This window comes from Trachypithecus francoisi, unplaced genomic scaffold, assembly GCF_009764315.1.
Source record: "Trachypithecus francoisi isolate TF-2019V2 unplaced genomic scaffold, Tfra_2.0 Lachesis_group11, whole genome shotgun sequence".
Lineage (NCBI taxonomy): Eukaryota > Metazoa > Chordata > Mammalia > Primates > Cercopithecidae > Trachypithecus > Trachypithecus francoisi.
The window spans coordinates 26,925,224-26,943,920 of record NW_022681456.1 but is presented as its reverse complement, the minus strand read 5'-3'; the positions used below and the strand labels follow the sequence as shown (position 1 = coordinate 26,943,920).

General features: G+C 41.0%; 1 protein-coding gene across 13 annotated transcripts in view; it reads left to right on the top strand.

The window, feature by feature from the left end:
• The window catches only part of TCP11L2 (t-complex 11 like 2), a 42,504-nt gene extending 23,807 nt beyond the window's left edge, over positions 1 to 18,697 (top strand). For 9 of the 13 annotated variants that reach the window (XM_033220798.1, XM_033220794.1, XM_033220796.1 and 6 more), the window contains 4 exons: positions 7,076 to 7,263; positions 7,469 to 7,650; positions 12,201 to 12,373; positions 17,968 to 18,682. In XM_033220798.1, the coding sequence (XP_033076689.1) occupies positions 7,076 to 7,263; positions 7,469 to 7,650; positions 12,201 to 12,373; positions 17,968 to 18,212 (788 nt within the window). In that variant the 3' untranslated portion in view covers positions 18,213 to 18,682. Of the gene's footprint in view, positions 1 to 706; positions 1,245 to 7,075; positions 7,264 to 7,468; positions 7,651 to 12,200; positions 12,374 to 17,224; positions 17,438 to 17,967 lie in introns of those variants that run through there. The other 4 variants (XR_004439629.1, XM_033220793.1, XM_033220801.1 and 1 more) reach the window with 4 other exon arrangements.

Below are 18,697 nucleotides of genomic sequence, written 5' to 3'. Positions count from 1 at the left end.
TGCTACTTTTTCAGCCTTCTTTGAATTTTTCAGTTTTGTGTTATATTGCAATACAACTGAGTTGTATTGCAAGCAACAGAAACCAACTGTAGCTGACTTAGCCAAAGGGAAGTGAATGGAAGGATGGAGGAAGTCCACAGAATCAAAGGAAAAGCCAAAATGTCAGAAATCAGAAGAATGTCACAAATCTGGATAAGAATAACCAAAGGATAGCAAGTCTCCATTGTCACGATGGTTGATGTGGGCTGTAAACATGGGCCATCCTTGAACACTCTCACCACTCAGATCCCGGGAAGGAGTCCGCTCTGCTGGGCACGTGACTCTGCTCAGCCAGCCCCTGGTCAGGAAGATAGGGCCTCTGAATTGAGACTCACAAAAGAAAACAGAACCAGAGGAAATGGTTTCTCAGAGAAAACCAGCACCAAAAGAAGGGAAAGTGAGATGTTGCCAGGCAAAAAAGAGATGTCGTGGATAAGGAAACTACATTTTTCCAACTGAAAATTGGGGTAGAAGCACCTGTAATACCATTGCTTATTCTGGTGTCTGTCTCTCCCTCTTACCAGACTAGGAACTTCTTGAGTGCAGGGACTGTGCTTATTTACCTTTACATCCCCAGTACTTGGTACAATACCTGGGACTAAGTAGGTACCCAGTAGTTTTCGTCAAATAAACGAATGAGTGGAAAAACTCTTAATCCTGTCCCCAGGAAAAGCCAAGGTTGCAGGTGCCTCATGAGGCTGACCTTGCTTTGGAGCCACAGAGAACAGTTACCGTGCCAGCCTGTGAGAGTGAAGTCTCTGTGGATCCCTGAGAGAAGAGCCAATGTTTCACTCTAGACGCATGCGCCTTCTGCTTTACCAGGCGTTCTCAAGTCGGACTACAAATTAGAATCATCTGGGGCGTTTAAACACAGAGGCCTGAGCCCTGCCTCAGACAGAATAAATTAAAGTCTCCAGGAGCTGTGCCCATGAACATTTTTTTGTTTTAAAGTTCCCCAGGTGATTCTAAAGTCAGCCAGGATTGAGAACCACTATGCCACACTGTTGCTTTTGTTCAAGATAACTAAACGGGCTCTTAAATGTGTCAGCTGTAAATGATTAAACTTGCATTATAAATGCTTATTACTGCCACATTGTAATTATATTCACATGATGATTTCCACGCGTGCTTTCTCAGTCGGATGACTTAAATGAAAGACTGCAAGTCTTTTCCATCTTTATAAAACAGAACTAGCAAACCAAAAACAACATTTGCCAACTGAGGAGAAACAAGAGTTGCGAAATTCTGAGGGTGGTGTTGCTTTAGTGTGGCAAACAGAACTACTCATAAATTATCCCTACTCAAGTGCTGGGTCCGAGGAAGAATTTCAGTCTATTTCTTTCGCTCTCGCGCTCTCTCACTCTCACTCTCCCTCTCTAATCTGCACCTGTATTCAGGCTGTATTTCTTGGCAATTGTCACCTTATAAATTCTACCAAATATATAATTTTAAAAGAACTGTGGTATAAAAAGCAATTTGTTTCTAGTGGGAAACCTTAGAACTGGGTCTAAAGCAAAATAAGGTGAATTTTGCCCTAAGGCAGACAGGCCCAGTAGAGAATTCCTGCCTCCAAACTTTCAGCCTCCTGGAATAGCCTTGGCATGTCAAATTTCATTTAGTTCATGATGTAAGAGACATTTTATTCAAAGTTAGAAGAACTACTTATGAGCAAAAGTAAATAAATACTATTTGTCATCTAAGTCCGTGATTCTCAACGTGGCTCTCTTAGGGGTGATTTTGCCACTGCCCCCGCCCCACAATATTTAGCCATGTCTGGAGACACTTGGCTGTCCCATCCTGACAGGGCAAGGTGGGAGGCTGAGGAAGGGCATCTAGTAGGTAGAGCTTAGGGATGCTGCTAAACATTGTATAGTGAACAGGACAGCACCCAACAATGGAGATTTACCCAGTTCAAAATGTCAATAGTGCCGAGGTTGAGACACCCTAAATAAAGAATCAGAATGAATCCATTTCATGATGACCCAAGGAACCATCTCATGCTCCAGGAAAATTTGGGCTTCAATAAGCAAGGAAGTCCAGTGGCTGTTGAGCACTTGGGGGTTGTTTTGTATTTGGAATCAGTCTCATTTCAGCTAGTCATGGCTGATGGTGGGTGCTTTCTTCTTGCCTCCTTTCCATTGTCTAGAGGGAGCCGTTTCCACTTGCAGAAGCAAGCCCTTGCAGAGGCACCTTTTGGAGCAACTCTGTGAGTTGTTTGTCATAGAAACTCTTAATATCAAGGGAACTCTGCTAATAATAACTATTAGGCACCTGATAACCTATATTATAGTAATATTGAAGTGCCATATGCTTAAAAATGAAATGAATTCAAGTAAAAACCTCATTTCCAGTGATACATATTTTTTATCCAGAAGAACTAAACTTGACAAGTTTTTGTCTAAAGTGGAAGGACAATTGAACTGGACATTGTCTTTAAGGTCATAGTCTTTAAGGTCAAATGAAGTATGACACTAAAGTTCAGTGATTTCTTCCTTCCTCACTGCTTCCTTCTCCCTCTCCCATCTTGCCTTCTGGAATAACCCTTCCCAAATACCAGGGATCATACTGCATAAACTAGATTTTCAGTGTCTGCGTGTTTTCTAGATAACATCTCCTTTAAAGCATTGGCTTTTCTTTAAGGGGACCTGCCTAGATTCTGCTCCCTCATGCTAACACACTAACTGGTATTTACACACACAGAAAAAGTCAAGTTCCCAAAAAAGCTCATTTTAACCAACCCACTGCTTAGCCTACTCACTCTTCTTATTCCATGGGTGATCACTGTGTCTGAGGCAACTTCATTAATAAGGCAGCTGTTGTGTATCAGGCAGAGAACCTGACGAGCCCTCTAGAGACAATAATCCCCCTCCTTAAAGGTTTATTACAGAGTTAAATGAGCTAATGTAACAATTGCTAACACTTAGGGGCATTTCCTTTGTGCCAGAAAGGGTTCCAAGTGTTTTGTATGTGCTAGTTTGTTGAATCTTTACCATAGCTTCAGGAGGAATACTATTATCCCCAGTTCACAGACAGAGGAAACTGAGGAGACATTAGGTAACCTGTCCAAGGCATACACCAAAGTTGAGACTGCTTGCCTCAGTCCCACGCTCCCAGCTACTGCACCGGCTGTTTACTCTGCATGGGGGAGCCTAGCACAAGTTCTTAGTCACATGTTGATTGCTTTGATATTAGGTTGCACTAAGTTGAGATTCATTCATCTGCAATGCATAGGTTGCCCTAAGCTGAGATTCATTCATCTGCAATGCAAACTTGACTCCCCAGTCAAGCTGCTTCTTCATTCTCTGTCTTGCTTTCTAAATCCTGTTGCAGAACAGACTGTTGCTGATCAGCCTCTGCACTGCAACTTTTGTTTGTGTTCTTGTCAAATCTGTTTCAAGGAATAAATGTAAAAGACTTGTCTGCCCAATTATACTGGGCTCTGTTTGACAGATAATTGATTTTAGAAATGGACACTGTCAGTGGTAGGCTGGAAGTGGTTGGTACAGACTTGGGAGCCATTTGCTATATTTGAAGGAATTTTGTGAGCGAGTAAACATACCCATTACTAAAAATTAAATTATATAAATTTACAATTTAATACATTATATTAAAAACAAAGGTAAAACTCTGGGAAATCATTAGGCAATTTCTTATTAAACACACTTACAACCTAGTAATTGCAATACTGAGTCTTTATCCCCAAGAATTGTAAACTGACATTCACACAGAAACCTGTACATAAATATTCATATCAGCCTTATTTGTAAAACCCCAAACTGAAAGAACCAAAATGACTTTCCACTGGTAAATGGATAAACAGACTGTGGTATATCCATACAGTAGAATACAACTCAGTAATAAAAAGGAATGAACTGTTGATACATACAACTTGGATGGATGCTTAGAAAACAAAGCCAATCTCAAAGGGTCATTTTACTGGTCTGCTCAGGGTGCCATAACAAAGTACCACAGACTGGGTAGCTTCAACAATATTAGTTTATTTTTCACAGTTCTCAAGGCTGAAAGTCCAAAATGAAAGTGCCAGCTGATTTGGTTCCTGATGAGGGCTTTCTTCCTGGCACTTACAGACATGCCTGTTTCTCAGTGTGTGCGAATGGAAAGAGAGTATCCTCTTTTGTCTTTCTTTTAAGGGTATCAACCCTCGTGACCTCATCTAACCCTAATTACCTCCCAAATTCTCCATCTCCAAATGTCATCACAGTGGAAGTTAGGGCTTCATGATAGGAATTTGGGTGGCAGGTGGACACAAACAGTCCATAACAGCTACATATTGTATGATTCTATTTACATAACATTCTTGAAGTGACATAGTTATGGTGATCATTGGTTACGAGAAGTTAGGGTTGAGGTGAGAGTGTGACTACTGGGAGGTAACATGAGGAGATATTTTACGGTGATGAAATAGTTGAGTATCCTGATGGTTACAGGAATCCACATATGTAATAAAATTCCTTAGAACTACACACATAAAGAATGCATGTAAAAACTGGTAAAATCAGTATAAGTTAATGGTATTGTACCCATGTCAGTTTCCTGATTTTGACAATATACCGTAGTTATTTAAGATGCTGTCCTTGGGGGCAGCTGGGTGAAGGGTATACAGGAACTGTCTGTACTATTTTCACAACTTTTTAAGTCTTTTATTTTGAAATAGTTTAAGCTGTTTCAAAATTTAAAAGTTATTTTTAAAGCCCTAAAAAAGAATGAAATGTGATACATAAGACAATGTGGATAAATGTCAGAAACACTATGCTAGGTACTTTATGATTCCATTTATATGAATTTCTAGAAGGCAAACTAATTCATGCAGTTAGGAGTTAAAAGTAGTTGAGTGAGGTGCACATTGACTGGAAAGGGAGACGAGAGAACTTTCGGGGGTAATGGATATAGTCTATATCTTGTTTTAGGTGGTAGTTGCACAGGTACATAGAGTAGTCAAAACTCACCGAACTGAACACTTAAGAGCTGAACATTTTAGTGTACAAATTTATTATGTCTGTAAATATAAACATATTTATATGTATGAAAAAACAAAATAATAATAATTATAAAAAGTAAAGGAAAACAAATACTAAAAACTCTTCACTTCCAAATTGTCTTACTATTGTCTATAGTCTTGACATTAAAGAATCTCAAGATGGTACATATAACAGGTGTAAAGTACCTGTTATATCTGGATGATGGAAACACTATGTAGCAGTGTACTATACTGGGCATCTCTGCTCAACTTCATATTTAGTGACTCTCCTCCCACTTGCTCATTCTACAAATGAGGAAATCAAAAGCTCAGGAGAGAAGTGAGGGCTGGAGATACAGATTTGGGAGCCTTATGGGATATGGGTGGAAATAGAAACCACAGAAATGAGTAAGATGGTCTAGTGAGATTGAAGAGTACCAAATCAATGGGGATTGGGTAGAGTGCTTAGAAGCATCAACATTTAAGGAACAGGCAGAGGAACATTTTCCTGTAATTGAAGGGAGATGCACCTATCTTCTCATCCTGTCTTCTCAACCCAGGTATGAAATGCAGAAGCACAGCTAGGGGAAACTAAGGAAGAGTGGTGTCAGAAAAGCCAGGAAAAGAGTTTCTGGAGGGCTGTACTAAGAGATGTCTGTATTACAGAGGTGTTTAAAAAAAATAGGAAGGACATGTTTATTGGATTTGACAACCAGGAGATTGGTGGTGGCCTTAGAAAGGTTATGGGAAGGATTTATTTCAGAAGCTCTTTGGCCTATATTCTGTATCTTGGTAGATAGCACAGGCATTCATTCAGATGTCCAAGGTACAAATCTGGGAGTCATCCTAGAATACTTCTTTCCTACTCTCTACATGTAAGTGGTCACCAAGACCTATGGGTGCTCCCCCTAAGTATTTGTCAATTTCCCCCTCCTTACCCCTCACTTCCACTGCCTTATCCATTCATTCTCTTGTCTGAACCTCTGCAACAATGTACTCTCCCTCCACTAATGCAGTCTTTCTTTCCAAGCAATTTTTCTAACATACATATCTGATCATATGGGTTCCATGTTGAAAATAATAATAATCATCTGGGTGCAGTGGTTCACGCCTGTAATCCCAACACTTTGGGAGGTCGAGGTGGGTGGATCATGAGGTCAGGAGATCAAGACCATCCTGGCCAGCATGGTGAAACCCCATCTGTACTAAAAATACAAAAATTATCTGGGTGTGGTAGCGCACTCCTATAGTTCCAGCTACTCAGGAGGCTGAGGCAGGAGAATCGCTTGAACCTGGGAGGTGGAGGTTGCAGTGAGCTGAGATCATGCCACTGCACTCCAGCCTGAGTGAAAGAGCGAGACCCTGTCTGAAAAAAAAAAAAAGAAAGAAAGAAAATAATATTATCCAAAACTCCCCATTCCCGTCGCTGGTGTTTGTAAACTGGGGACTATGAATCTGGTAAGAATGACAGTTGTTTGTGGACATGTGCACGTGAGTGTGCACGTTCACCTTGGGAAAGGCGTTATCTCTAATTAGATATTAAAGGCGGTCTAAGACCCAAAAATGTGTAATAATTATACTCTGTTTTCAGATTATATAAATCTTTCACCTTTTACCAAAAATGTGTGAAAATTAATGACTTTAAATACCTTCTCTGCACAAACTCAAGGCTGGCTTCTAACCACCCATCCAGTGCCATCTGCTACAACCCTCTTACCCCTAATTCTTTATGGACCAGCAATACAGATTTGTTTGTGGCATCCAGAATGTGGCATCTAGAATGTGCCATATGCTGTCTTTTTCAGAGCACTTACAGAGCTCTTCCTCTTAGATTATTTCCTGGACAGCCTCTTCTCCCACAATTACCAGCATTCATTGTACTGTGTTATAGTTGTTAGTTTATAGACCTGTCTTTCCATCTGGGTTATAAACTCCTTGAAGGGCATGGCTGTGTCTTTTCATTTATGCCCAGCATCCAACACAGCATCTGTGAAGTGGAATACACCAGTGAAGGGATCAATCAGCTGTAGAACAAATATGTGGCCTCTTCACTCTTAGGTGCTCTTGATCAGACTACAGAATGGATAAAAGAATCTGTAAATGAAGAATTATTTTCTCTTTCTGAGAGTGCTTTAACTCCTGGGGCCGAAAATACCTCCAAGCCAAGCCTGAGCCCTACTTTGGTGCTAAATAATAGTTACTTGAAACTGTTACAGTGGGATTATCAGAAAAAAGAATTACCAGAGGTGAGTGATTTTGTTCTTCCCCTACATTTCCCAGTATTTTAATTCTTAAGTTCTAACTTTGAATCATCTGGTCTGTGTTTCGTGTGGTTTAATGATTTTACAAAAATCAGATAAAAATGGGAATTTGGAAATGACATTGCCTATTTTGTATTTCCATGCTATTGAGCTACCCTTTTTATTTTTATATTTTAAATAAATATGTTAGACACTTACAACAGATGGAGCACGTCTTCAGGAACTGACAGAAAAGCTGAATCAATTGAAAATTATTGCCTGCCTGTCCCTAATTACCAACAACATGGTGGGTGCTATTACAGGAGGCCTGCCTGAGCTTGCAAACAGGTTAAAAAGGATTTCAGCTGTTCTACTTGAAGGCATGAACAAAGAGTAAGTTCCAAATTTTTGCATCTGCTCCCTCTTGTATTAAGGCTCTGCATGCGTCTCAGAGAACAAGAATGACCTTGGACACCTGGATATGAGATTCAGGACTGTGCTTTAGAGAAGCTTATCTTACACTTTCTTTTTCTAGAATTTCCTCTAATATCTCTGAAGGCTTAGATGTCCTCTCATAGGAAGGGAGAGGTGTTTTCCATGACAAGTGCCAGAGTGAGTGTAGTATTTCCACTTAAAATGAATTTGTACAACAGCTTTTCGTTGACAGTGCTTTGGAAGAAAAACAAACGAAACACAGAAATCTGCCAAGCTCAGTGTTTAGAATTGTGCAAATTGTTTTTGAAAAAAAAAAAAAGAGTCTCGCTTTGTCGCCAGGCTGGAGTACAGTGGCACAACCTGGGCTCACTGCAACCTCCATGTCCCGGGTTTGAGCGATTCTCCTGCCTCAGCCTCCCGAGTAGCTGGGACTACAGACATGCACCACCATGCCTGGCGAATTTTTGTATTTTTAGTAGAGACAGGGTTTCACCATGTTGGCCAGGATGGGCTCGATCTCTTGACCTCATGATCCACCCACCTCGGCCTCTCTAGAATGGTGCTATTGCTTGTTCTGACTTCATCATTTTTCTGCAATGAATTGTTTACTGACTTCACAAATCCACCTTGCTATGAAGTCTTCAGAAGTGCTGACAATTCTGCCCTTCAGAGATGTGATACAAGTCCAGTGAAGATTTTGATTTTTGCTAAATTTATCTCCAGTATTACACCTTCATGAATGCTGGAATCCCATTTAGATTTTGCATTTACATCATCCAGTAGGAATTCCTATCCAAGTCAGAAAATTCTTAGTCTTGGTGACTGGCCAGATGGTTCTATGAGTCTCTTATGGGCCAGCTTCTCCTGCTGGTTCCCTTTAAGGTGTCTTCAGAGGCATGTCCTCTTTATTCCTGTAATTGAAGGGAGATGCACCTGTCTTCTCATCCTCCCACCTAGTATTAAGAGAGCATGTAAATTACTTGATGAAATCCTAGACTATTAAGAGCCAAAAGGAGAACAAGTAGTTACAGAATCCAACTTCTCATTTTGAACTGAAGCTTAGAGATAGAGTAGAATTTGCCTTGGGCTGCACAGCTAGAAAAGGGCAGACCAAGGACTGAGCCCTGATCTGACCTTTCTCCTGATTCTGATGCTCATTAATATTCTGGGACCCAAGACCTATAATGAAAGGAAACCTCTGATTTTGCAGTTGGTCTTATCTTACCATTTCCTTGCATGGGTAATCATTACTTTCCAGAAACTTTGATTTATTAAGCCTTTAGAGAACACCCGGTGCTGCTGAAATGTTAATATAAAGTATACAGAAGGTGGTTACTAAGAAGACAGGCTTTCGGGTCAGACATACCAGGATTTAAATCCCAGCTCTGCTACTGACTTATTATGAACACTTGAATAAGTTCTCAAATTACTATGAGCCTGACTTCCTCACTTGTAAGAAGGGAATAATAATTGTATTAATATCTACCTTGGAGTCGTGAGAACTTAAGATGATTCATGTACAGGTGTGTGGCACATAATACGTACTCAATGAATGCTAGCTATTAATAACTAGCCATTAAATCATCCTCTTTATAATTGTATCTGGTTGTTTTATTATTTAATTTTTTCCCTGGTGTTAGGAAATGAATACAATCAATTCTCAATTATCCTCATTATGGACGGGGCAATAGCATTCATAGTGTAAAAAAAGGGAGAGTACTAAATAGTAGACCAACATGTCGTTTATATTTGGTTTGATGATGCATCTTGAAAACTAGAAACAGTTTTCCCTCTTCATTGTGAGTAGAAGGCATGGCTTATGCTGAGACAACTTTTTTTGAAGAGCTGAAAGAGGATTTATTGATTGGTTGATTTTTAATTTTTTTCCCTTTTTCAGCTTTTAGGTTTAGGGACACATGTACAGGTTTTTACATGGGTAAGTTGAGGGTCACTGGGGTTTGGTGTACCAGTGATTTCATCAACCAGGTAGTGAGCATAGTTTTTCAACCCTCACCCTCCTCCAGACCTCCATCTTTTAGGTATAGGACCCGGTATCTGTTGTTACCCTTTGTGTCCATGTTTACTCAGTATTTAGCTCCCACTTATAAGCGAGAACATGTGGTATTTGGTTTTGTTTCTGATAATTTACTTAGGATGATGGTTTCCAGTTTTACCCATGTTGCTGCAAAGAATGTAGTCTTATTCTTTTTACAGCTGTATAGTATTCCATGGTGTATATACCATGTTTTCTTTATCCGGTCCGCCACTGATGGGCATCTAGGTTGATTCCATGTCTTTGCTGTTGTGAATAGTGCTGCAATGAACATATGAGTACATGTGTCTTTTTGATAGAGTGATTTCTATTCCTTTGGGAATAAACCCAGTAATGGGATTGCTGAATTGAATGGTAGTTCTGTTTTAAGTTATTTTAGAAATCTCCAAACTGCTTTCCACAGTGGCTGAACTAATTTACATTCCCACCAGAAGTGTATAAGCGCTCTCTTTTCTCTACAACCTTGCCAGAATCTGTTATTTTCTGACTTTTTAATAATAGCCATTCAGGCTGGGCACATTGGCTCACTGTTATCCCAGCATTCTAGGAGGCCGAGGCAGGCGGATCACTTGAGATCAGGAGTTCAAGACTAGCCTGCCACAGATGGCAAAACCCTGTCTCTACAAAAAATAATTAGCCAAGCATGGTGGTGCATGCCTGTAGTTCCAGCTACTCAGGAAGCTGAGGCAGGAGAATCACTTGAACCTGGAAGGTGGAGGTTGCAGTGAGCCGAGATTGCGCCACTACACTCCAGCCTGGGCAATGGAGTGAGACTCCATCTCAAAAAAGAAGGAAAAACAGCCATTTAGACTGGTATGAGATGGTGTCTCACTGTGGTTTTGATGTGCATTTCTCTAATGATTGGTGATGTTGAGCATTTCTTCAGATGCTTGTTGGCTACATGTGAGTCTTCTTTTGAGAAGTATCTGTTCATGCCCTTTGCCCATTTTTTAATGAGGTTGTTTTTTGCTGGTTGTAAGTTCCTTTTAGATTCTAGATATTAGACCTTTGTTAAATGCATAGTTTGCAAATATTTTCTCCCATTCTGTAGGTTGTTTACTCTCTTGATAGTTTTTCTTGCTGTGCATAAGCTCTTTAGTTGAATTAGGTCCTACTTATTTATTTTTGTTTTGGTTGCATTTGTTTTTGAATAATTCATCATGAAATGTTTGCCAAGGCCTATGTCCATAATGGTATTTCCTGGGTCTTCCTTTAGGGTTTTTAAAGGTCTTATAGTTAAGTCTTTAATCCATCTTGAGTTGATTTTTGTATCTGGTGAAAGGATGGGGTCCAGTATCAATTTTCTGCGTATGGCCGGCCAGTTTCCCTTTAGCCTAAGAACTCACTGATTAAAAGCAAGAAAAAACGAGGGCAGTACATTGTAGTGGATATAAAGTCAGAAGGTAATAATTTTATTACAATCAGTCTATCCTTGGGTTACAGAATTCCAACATCAGGTCCAGTGTGGGCTTATAACAAATTCCAGTCAAGGCAGAACACCAGGAACTCATTTCTTATTGCTGTTAATGATGATCAACACAATAACCTATTTTTCTCTTTTCCTTCTTCCATGTGCCTGATAATCTGCTGAGAGCCAAATATTAGACACATAGAAGTTCAGTGGTAGAGCCAGGATTTGAACCCAGCTCCACAGGACACCATAGCTTATGTTCCAACTCATTCCATTATTAATCTGCGTCCTATCATTGAGCCCGTCTCTCATCCTTTAATTGCCATTTTGCAGAGTTATCTTAAGGACCCTTTCTGGATCGTGAGATAGAATTTTCAGTCATCTTTCCCTAATAGTGCGGACCCAACAAATGCCTTTTCTAATTACCTATTTTTCCTTACCTACTAAATAACTCACTCTTTAATTACCTTTACAACTTTCTGGACTCTATATATTGGAGATTATTTATCAGTTACTTGAATAATGGGAAGGAGCTTATTATCTTTGGTCATGATCAGCCAAGAGTTTTAGGTATTTGACCACTGAATATCTTTATTTGTTGTTTTTGATTGGTGTTACAGATTTACTGCTTAGGCATAGATAAATGAATTCAGTCTACTTCATTTATCAAGTGCATTTTAAAAAATGTGTGAATGAATCCACTCAGACCAACAAGTTTATTTTAAGAAGCAAATTGGTGTTTTCTGTCCCTTTCTGATAGTCCTATAATATAAATGGAGTTGCAGGTGCATTTTTGGGGACCATATTTTTCTGCTTATGCTTTTCTACTTAAACACTGCTACACAATTTAATGATTTTAAGCATTTAAAAATCTGCTACATAAGAAGGTTGGTGGTTGGGAGGAGTTACTATTTTATAAGTTCATTCTAATATAGGTTATTATTGTCTGTATAAGAGAAGATTGGTAGACATCTAAAACACGTCTGTATATTAACTTGATGAACAAAAACTTTCTCTGGTGGAATTTCATTTTATGTTTCACAGGACCTTTAACTTGAAGGAAGTCCTGAATTCTATTGGTGTTCAGACTTGTGCTGAGGTTAACAAGACCCTGATGGAGAGAGGTTTACCCACTTTCAGTGCTGAGATTCAAGCTAATCTTATAGGTCAATTTTCAAGCATTGAAGAGGAGGACAATCCTATCTGGTCCTTGATTGGTGAGTCCTTTTATTGATTTCTGCTTCAATTCCAATTTGCTTTAACTTGCTGATTTTGACTAATTATTAAGTCAGTCAAATTTTTGTCTTAAACACATTACCCGCTTTCAGAGGATAAGTATTGAAAATGTCAAGAAATAATAATGTTTTCAAGGGCCTGGGACTCATTGCTGCTTCTGTGTGTCGTGGAGTGGGGGGATGTTTCAGGGCCTATTATCTATTTAGCCAATAGATTTTATGACGAGAATAACAGAGTGCTGGAGTAATGTTAAAATCCTAGATCAATGCAGTAATTCAAACCAGCTGGCAGTATGTTCACAGATAGTAGATATCAGTTCTGCTGTGAGCAGCTCTGAAGGAACTTGGTCAGGCTTAAAGAGACAGACTGAAAACGCGTGAATCCAGGAGACATAGTGTGCAGGCTTTTTGTAATGGTCGGCCAGGAAATTGACTGTCTCAAAGTCAAGCTGTGTTGGTGAGTTGGGAAAATGGATAATGTATCAGTTAGGACTTTTCTGTTACCTGTGACAAGAATCTAAACTTCTAAACTAGCTTAAACAAAATGAGCATTTATTTTCTCGTCTAACTGAAAAGACCAGGGGTAGGGCTGGCTTCTGGTACAGCCTAATGAGAGTTCCAGCTGTCACTGGCACTAGTTTTCCTGCCTCCAACTCTCAACACTACCTTCTCCTGGGCTGGCTGCCTTCACAGGCAGACTTTTGTCATGACAGCAAGATGGTTTTAGCTCCAGCCTACAACCTTCCATATTTAAGTCAAGTGAAAAACAAGGAATCTGCTTCCTTGTTAGCTCAAACAGTGAATCCATCTTTGAGTCTCAGTGGCTCCAGTTAGCCTGACTATAGTTCATGTCCCATTCTTGAATTGGTCATGGTGGCCTGAGGGGAAGAAAGTTAAGCCTGAGACACGTATTCACCTCCTGGAGCCAAGGAGGAGTCAATTTTCTCTGTAACACCTGATGAGAGTAGGGAGGAGATGGTTACACCGAAACAAAATCAGAGTATTGTGGCCATAAAGAAGGGGAGAGAGAAGCTGCTGTGTGGTACAAAGCAGTTGTTTACTACAGAGGTTCAAGGATGAAAACCAAAAGTAGAAGAGTGTAGAATTCGAATGTACTAACCTGCTAGGATTAATCTGCAAATTTTCAAAGTACAACATTGACTGCCCTAAGATACTATTAATTTGAGACTTTCAAATAGTGTTGTTCATCCTTATCCCTGGGGACACGGAATGCTGGGGATCCAGGCCACACAGGCTACTTCAGTGGTTCAAAGCTTCAACTTTGCCCCCAGAAAGGAACAGTGTCGGTGTATACAACACTGTGGGCTGCTGGGGAGGCTGCTCCTGAGAGGGGACAGTTGATAACAATAACAAACAGAGCATGACCGTGATCACCTGTGACCAAGCCCTTATCTATATACCTTCACGTGCTGACATGTGTCTGTCCTCAGAGCATGCCGTCCCAGCTGAACAGGTAAAACCTGAGAGATGGTGTTCTAGGAGGAAGAGGGATAGAGTGGGGATTGAGACACTGTCCAGCAGTCTCTGCAGCAAACTGCCAAATCCCCAGTAGTGTGCAGTCCTCATGAGGACGGTGTGCAGGTTTGTTCACTGCTATATTCTTGTGCAATGCTGCACCCACACATATATTTAATAAATGTTTGTGAAATGGGTGAATGCATAGGAGACTTGGAGAGGTTAAGGAACTTTCACTCAAAGTCCCATAACAAGCTGGGGGCAGAGTAGGGATCCTTCCCCAGCCTGTCTGACTCCAGAGCTCATGTTCCTCACTGGCACTTCACTCAGAGCTGGAGCCCTGCTGCTTGCTGGCAGAGTGGCCAGAGTGTCCGGGTGTACTCTGTGCCTTTTCTTTGGATAAGGGAAATGCTTGCAGTATCAGAAGGAAGAGGGAAGCTGAGGGCCAGGAGATGCCTCTTAAAATCTGGTAAAGCAACTTTTGTCCACCCAGCTTTCCCCAGTACAACTTGCCTGTCCTTTTGCAAATTGAAAGCATTTTAAATCTCATTCAAAGTACTGTCGCCCTAGCAACTTCAGTGACTCACTTGGGCGTCTCTCCTTCGACCCTGGAAGCCAAGGACACACCTTTGGCAGGGACTCCGTGTGGCTGCTCCTAACTGGACAAACACTCCTGTCACTTCAGCCTTTGCCTCAAAATGGACTCATCTGCAAATGAGGCAGGAGAGACAGAACCACTTGCTGACATAAGAACGATTTTGAAAGGGTTTCATTCTTTAAACCTTCTTAAGGGAAAGTGTTTGGATCATATCTGTGATGATATAGACCTGGGCCTCTGAGGATCAGGCAACTAGTCTAAAGGGAAAGTAGTATACAGTTAACTCTAAATGTATGCCTGCAGAGGAGTTAGAATAAATTAGACAGAGCGATTCCTGGAACATGAGAAGGGCTTCATCAGTGTTGGCCATGGTTTTCCTCTGCTCAGGGTACCCATAGTGTGCTTTCTTTTGTTCTCATTGATGCGCTATTTATTTACTGAAGGGATTACAATACCCAATTCCCATTACAATTCTTAACCTTTTGAAGATATTAGAAAGGGATTTTTCTTTCAAATACATACTAAGTAAAAATTATGGATTACCTGCTGTGTAAATTATTTGCATGCCTGCATCTATTTCTTTTTCTGAGATGGAGTCTTGCTCTGTCACCCAGGCTGGAGTGCAGTGGCGTGATCTTGGCTCACTGCAACCTCTGCCTTCTGGGTTCAAGCTATTCTTCTGCCTCAGCCTCCTGAGTAGCTGGGACTACAGGTGCATGCCACCACGCCCAGCTATTTTTTGTATTTTTAGTAGAGATGGGGTTTCACCATGTTGGCCAGGCTGGTCTCAAACTCTTGACCTCATGATCTGCCCACCATGGCCTCCCAAAGTGCTGGGATTATAGGCATGAGCCACTGCACCCTGCCTGCCATCTACATTTTTAACAAGTAATTTCAGTTGTACAGGTGATACAGAATAATTTCTCCTTGTAGAAAAATTACAGACAAAGGCCAGGCACAGTGGCTCATGCCTGTCATCCCAGCACTTTGGGAGGCCGAAGCAGGAGGATGACTTGAGGCCAGGAGTTTGAGACTATGGGGGCAACAGATGGAGACCCTGTCTATATAAAAAAAAGAACAAAGTTACAGATAAGGCTTAAGTCACCTTTGTTTGCCTTCTTCAGTCCCCATTTTCCTCTGGCTCATGGTTTTCAGTTTGTTATTTATCTTTATAGACCCTTTTCAGTCCATTCTCATTTAAGTTCAGTCAGCATTTACAATGTGTCTGTCACATGCCAGACCAAGAATATAAAGATAAAAAAGATATAACCCTCACGCTCAAAAGAGTCCACTGTCCAAGAAGGGAGAGAGACACCTTCTCAACTGGCAATCATATGTCATGATAGTCTGATAACAGATGCTAAGGAAAGTCACAGAAAGGAGGTAACTTTTGGCACGACATTGAAGGATGCCTTTGATTCTGGGCAGAGATGGGATGGCATGGCGTGGCATGACATGGCATTCTAGTAAAAGGAAAGAATTCTAAGACATGGACATTTGAAACTAAGTTCTAGGTCACACCTAGCTGGAATATATGATCTTTGTGAGCATTCTTGGGTGATAGGAATTTCAGTAGTATCATAGTTGTCCATATTCAATGTGGCATATTTTCCTTAGTAAACCTTCTTATTGGTGAGGTTTCTGTTCCCAAAGCCAGAGAAAGCCCTTGGAGCAGCCTGAGCTATAGCAGGTCTTTTCTGTCCAGTATTACTAATAGTTGTCCCATGCTATTGCAGCCTGATTTCCATATGCATTTCTGTGCTTTTGTGTAGTCGTGTCAAACTCAGATACATCGAGGCAGTGATGCAGGCAGGGCGGGGAAGGTGGCACAATGGTGTGCTGGTTGGGGTGGCCCTTCCTCAGTGTCTCCTGATTCTTGGCCATGTGTGAAGTGCCCTGTAACTTATTTAATATTAATTAATTGTGTTTGAGATAGAGTCTCCCTCTGTTGCCCAGGCTGGAGTGCAGTGGCATGATCACAGTTCACTGCAGCCTCGTGAGCTCAGACAGTCCTCTCAACTCAGTCTCCTAAGTAGCTGGGACTACAGACACGCACCACCATGCCTGGCTAATTTTTAATTTTTTTTTGTAGAGACGAAGTTTCACTATATTGCCCAGGCTGGTCTTGAACTCCTGGGCTCAATAGATCCTCCCACTTCGGCCTCCCAAAGTGCTGGGATTACAGGTGTGAGCCACTACGCCTGGCACCATGTAATTTATTGTTCAACAGGATACTTTTGAGAGTCTCTTTTTAAAATTATGCTGGGACAACAGGTGTAAATTTTGACTGTCCTGGGGAAACCTAGATGTGTGGTCCCCCTTGCCGTGTGGTAATTTGGGCCCCCAAGTTTGCCAGATCTCTAGATTTTTCAAGAGAAAGCAGAAATATGGATTTCTATGTGAAATCTTCTGATTTTAAATGGCTTCTGTTTTTAAAAAAGACACTGCATGAGCCAGACTGTTAATGCCAGTTTACAAACTCAGCTTTAGTGTATGTAATTACAATCATGAACATTTAGGATTAACTTTTGTAAAAGATTCCCCCCAAATAGGGCTCTGCATTTTTTATCAGTCAGCTATTGCTGCAAAACAAAATACCACAAAACTCCTGAGCTTAAAAAAAATAAGCATTTATTATTACTCACCAGTCTGTGAGGCGACCGGGTGACTCTTTTGGTCTTGCTGAATTCACTAATGTATTTGTGGGTCAGCTGTGGCTCAGGATGGAAGCTTTGCTGATCCTGGCTGGACTTTCTCAGGTGTTTGAATGCTGGTTGACTATGCACTGGTCTAGGATAGCCTCAGATGGAACAGCTGGGTTTCCCTCTCCGTGATCTCTCATCCTCCAGCAAGCCCAGGCTTATTCTCATGGCAGTAGTAGGTAGAGAGTGGACATGAACAAGAGTGTCCTCTTGAGGCCAAGGCATGAAACTGGTACTCTGGCATTTCCACTGCATTCTGTATTGGCCAAAGTAAGTCACAGAGCCAACCAGATAAAAAGGATGGGGAAAATCCTCCAGCCTTTGATAGGAGGAGCTGCAAAGCTACCTTGGAAAGGGGATGGGTACAGGGAGGGGTAAAGAATTGGGAACATGATTGCAGTCAACCTACTACAATTACTTGTTCTTGTTTTTAAAAGTATGTACTTTAGGCCGGGCGCGATGGCTCAAGCCTGTAATCCCAGCACTTTGGGAGGCCGAGACGGGCGGATCACGAGGTCAGGAGATCGAGACCATCCTGGCTAACACGGTGAAACCCCATCTCTACTAAAAATACAAAAACTAGCCGGGCGAGGTGGCGGGCGCCTGTAGTCCCAGCTACTCGGGAGGCTGAGGCAGGAGAATGGCGTAAACCCGGGAGGCGGAGCTTGCAGTGAGCTGAGATCTGGCCACTGCACTCCAGTCCGGGCGACAGAGCAAGACTCCGCCTCAAAAAAAAAAAAAAAAAAAAAGTATGTACTTTAATAATGGACAGATAAAGGTATCTTTTTTTTCCCCTTCAGATAAACGAATTAAGCTTTACATGAAAAGCCTGCTTTGTCTTCCAAGCCCTCAAAAATGCATGCCTCCTATGCCAGGAGGCCTAGCTGTCATTCAGCAGGAGCTAGAATCCCTAGGCTGTCAATATGCAAACATTGTGAATCTCAACAAGCAAGTGTATGGACCATTTTATGCAAATATACTTCGAAAGCTGCTCTTCAACGAGGAAGCCATGGGGAAGGTAGATGCTTCACCTCCTACTAACTAAAGAAGAACTGACATTGGATGAGAGATTGGAAATCCAGCACTTTGGTGTCCAGTCCACTTCCATTGATGGCATTAGAGATCCAGCACATTCTCAGTACTGTGGTGCAGTATTAGCCCAAATCTGTGTAATGGGTAATATTAGCGTTACAGAAGACACACACATCACATAGACCCTCAGAAGACACAAACATCCCATAGACCCTATTTGTGCATCATCTTCAAGTTTAAAACAGACATTTGTAATGAACAGAAAACAATTTGTAATGAACTATATTACCTATATAATACTTGTAAATGTTTTCTTAACCATTTATATTTGGCTTATGACATTCAGCCCATAAGGAGCTGTGTTTCTCACTTGTCATTTTCAAACCTAATGATTTTTAATTTTGGTACAACTCCTTAAAGGGTTGAAGGTTGTGAGAATAACTGAGGGAATTGATGTTCTGAATAAATGATGTAAAGTAAACATAATTGTATTTGAAA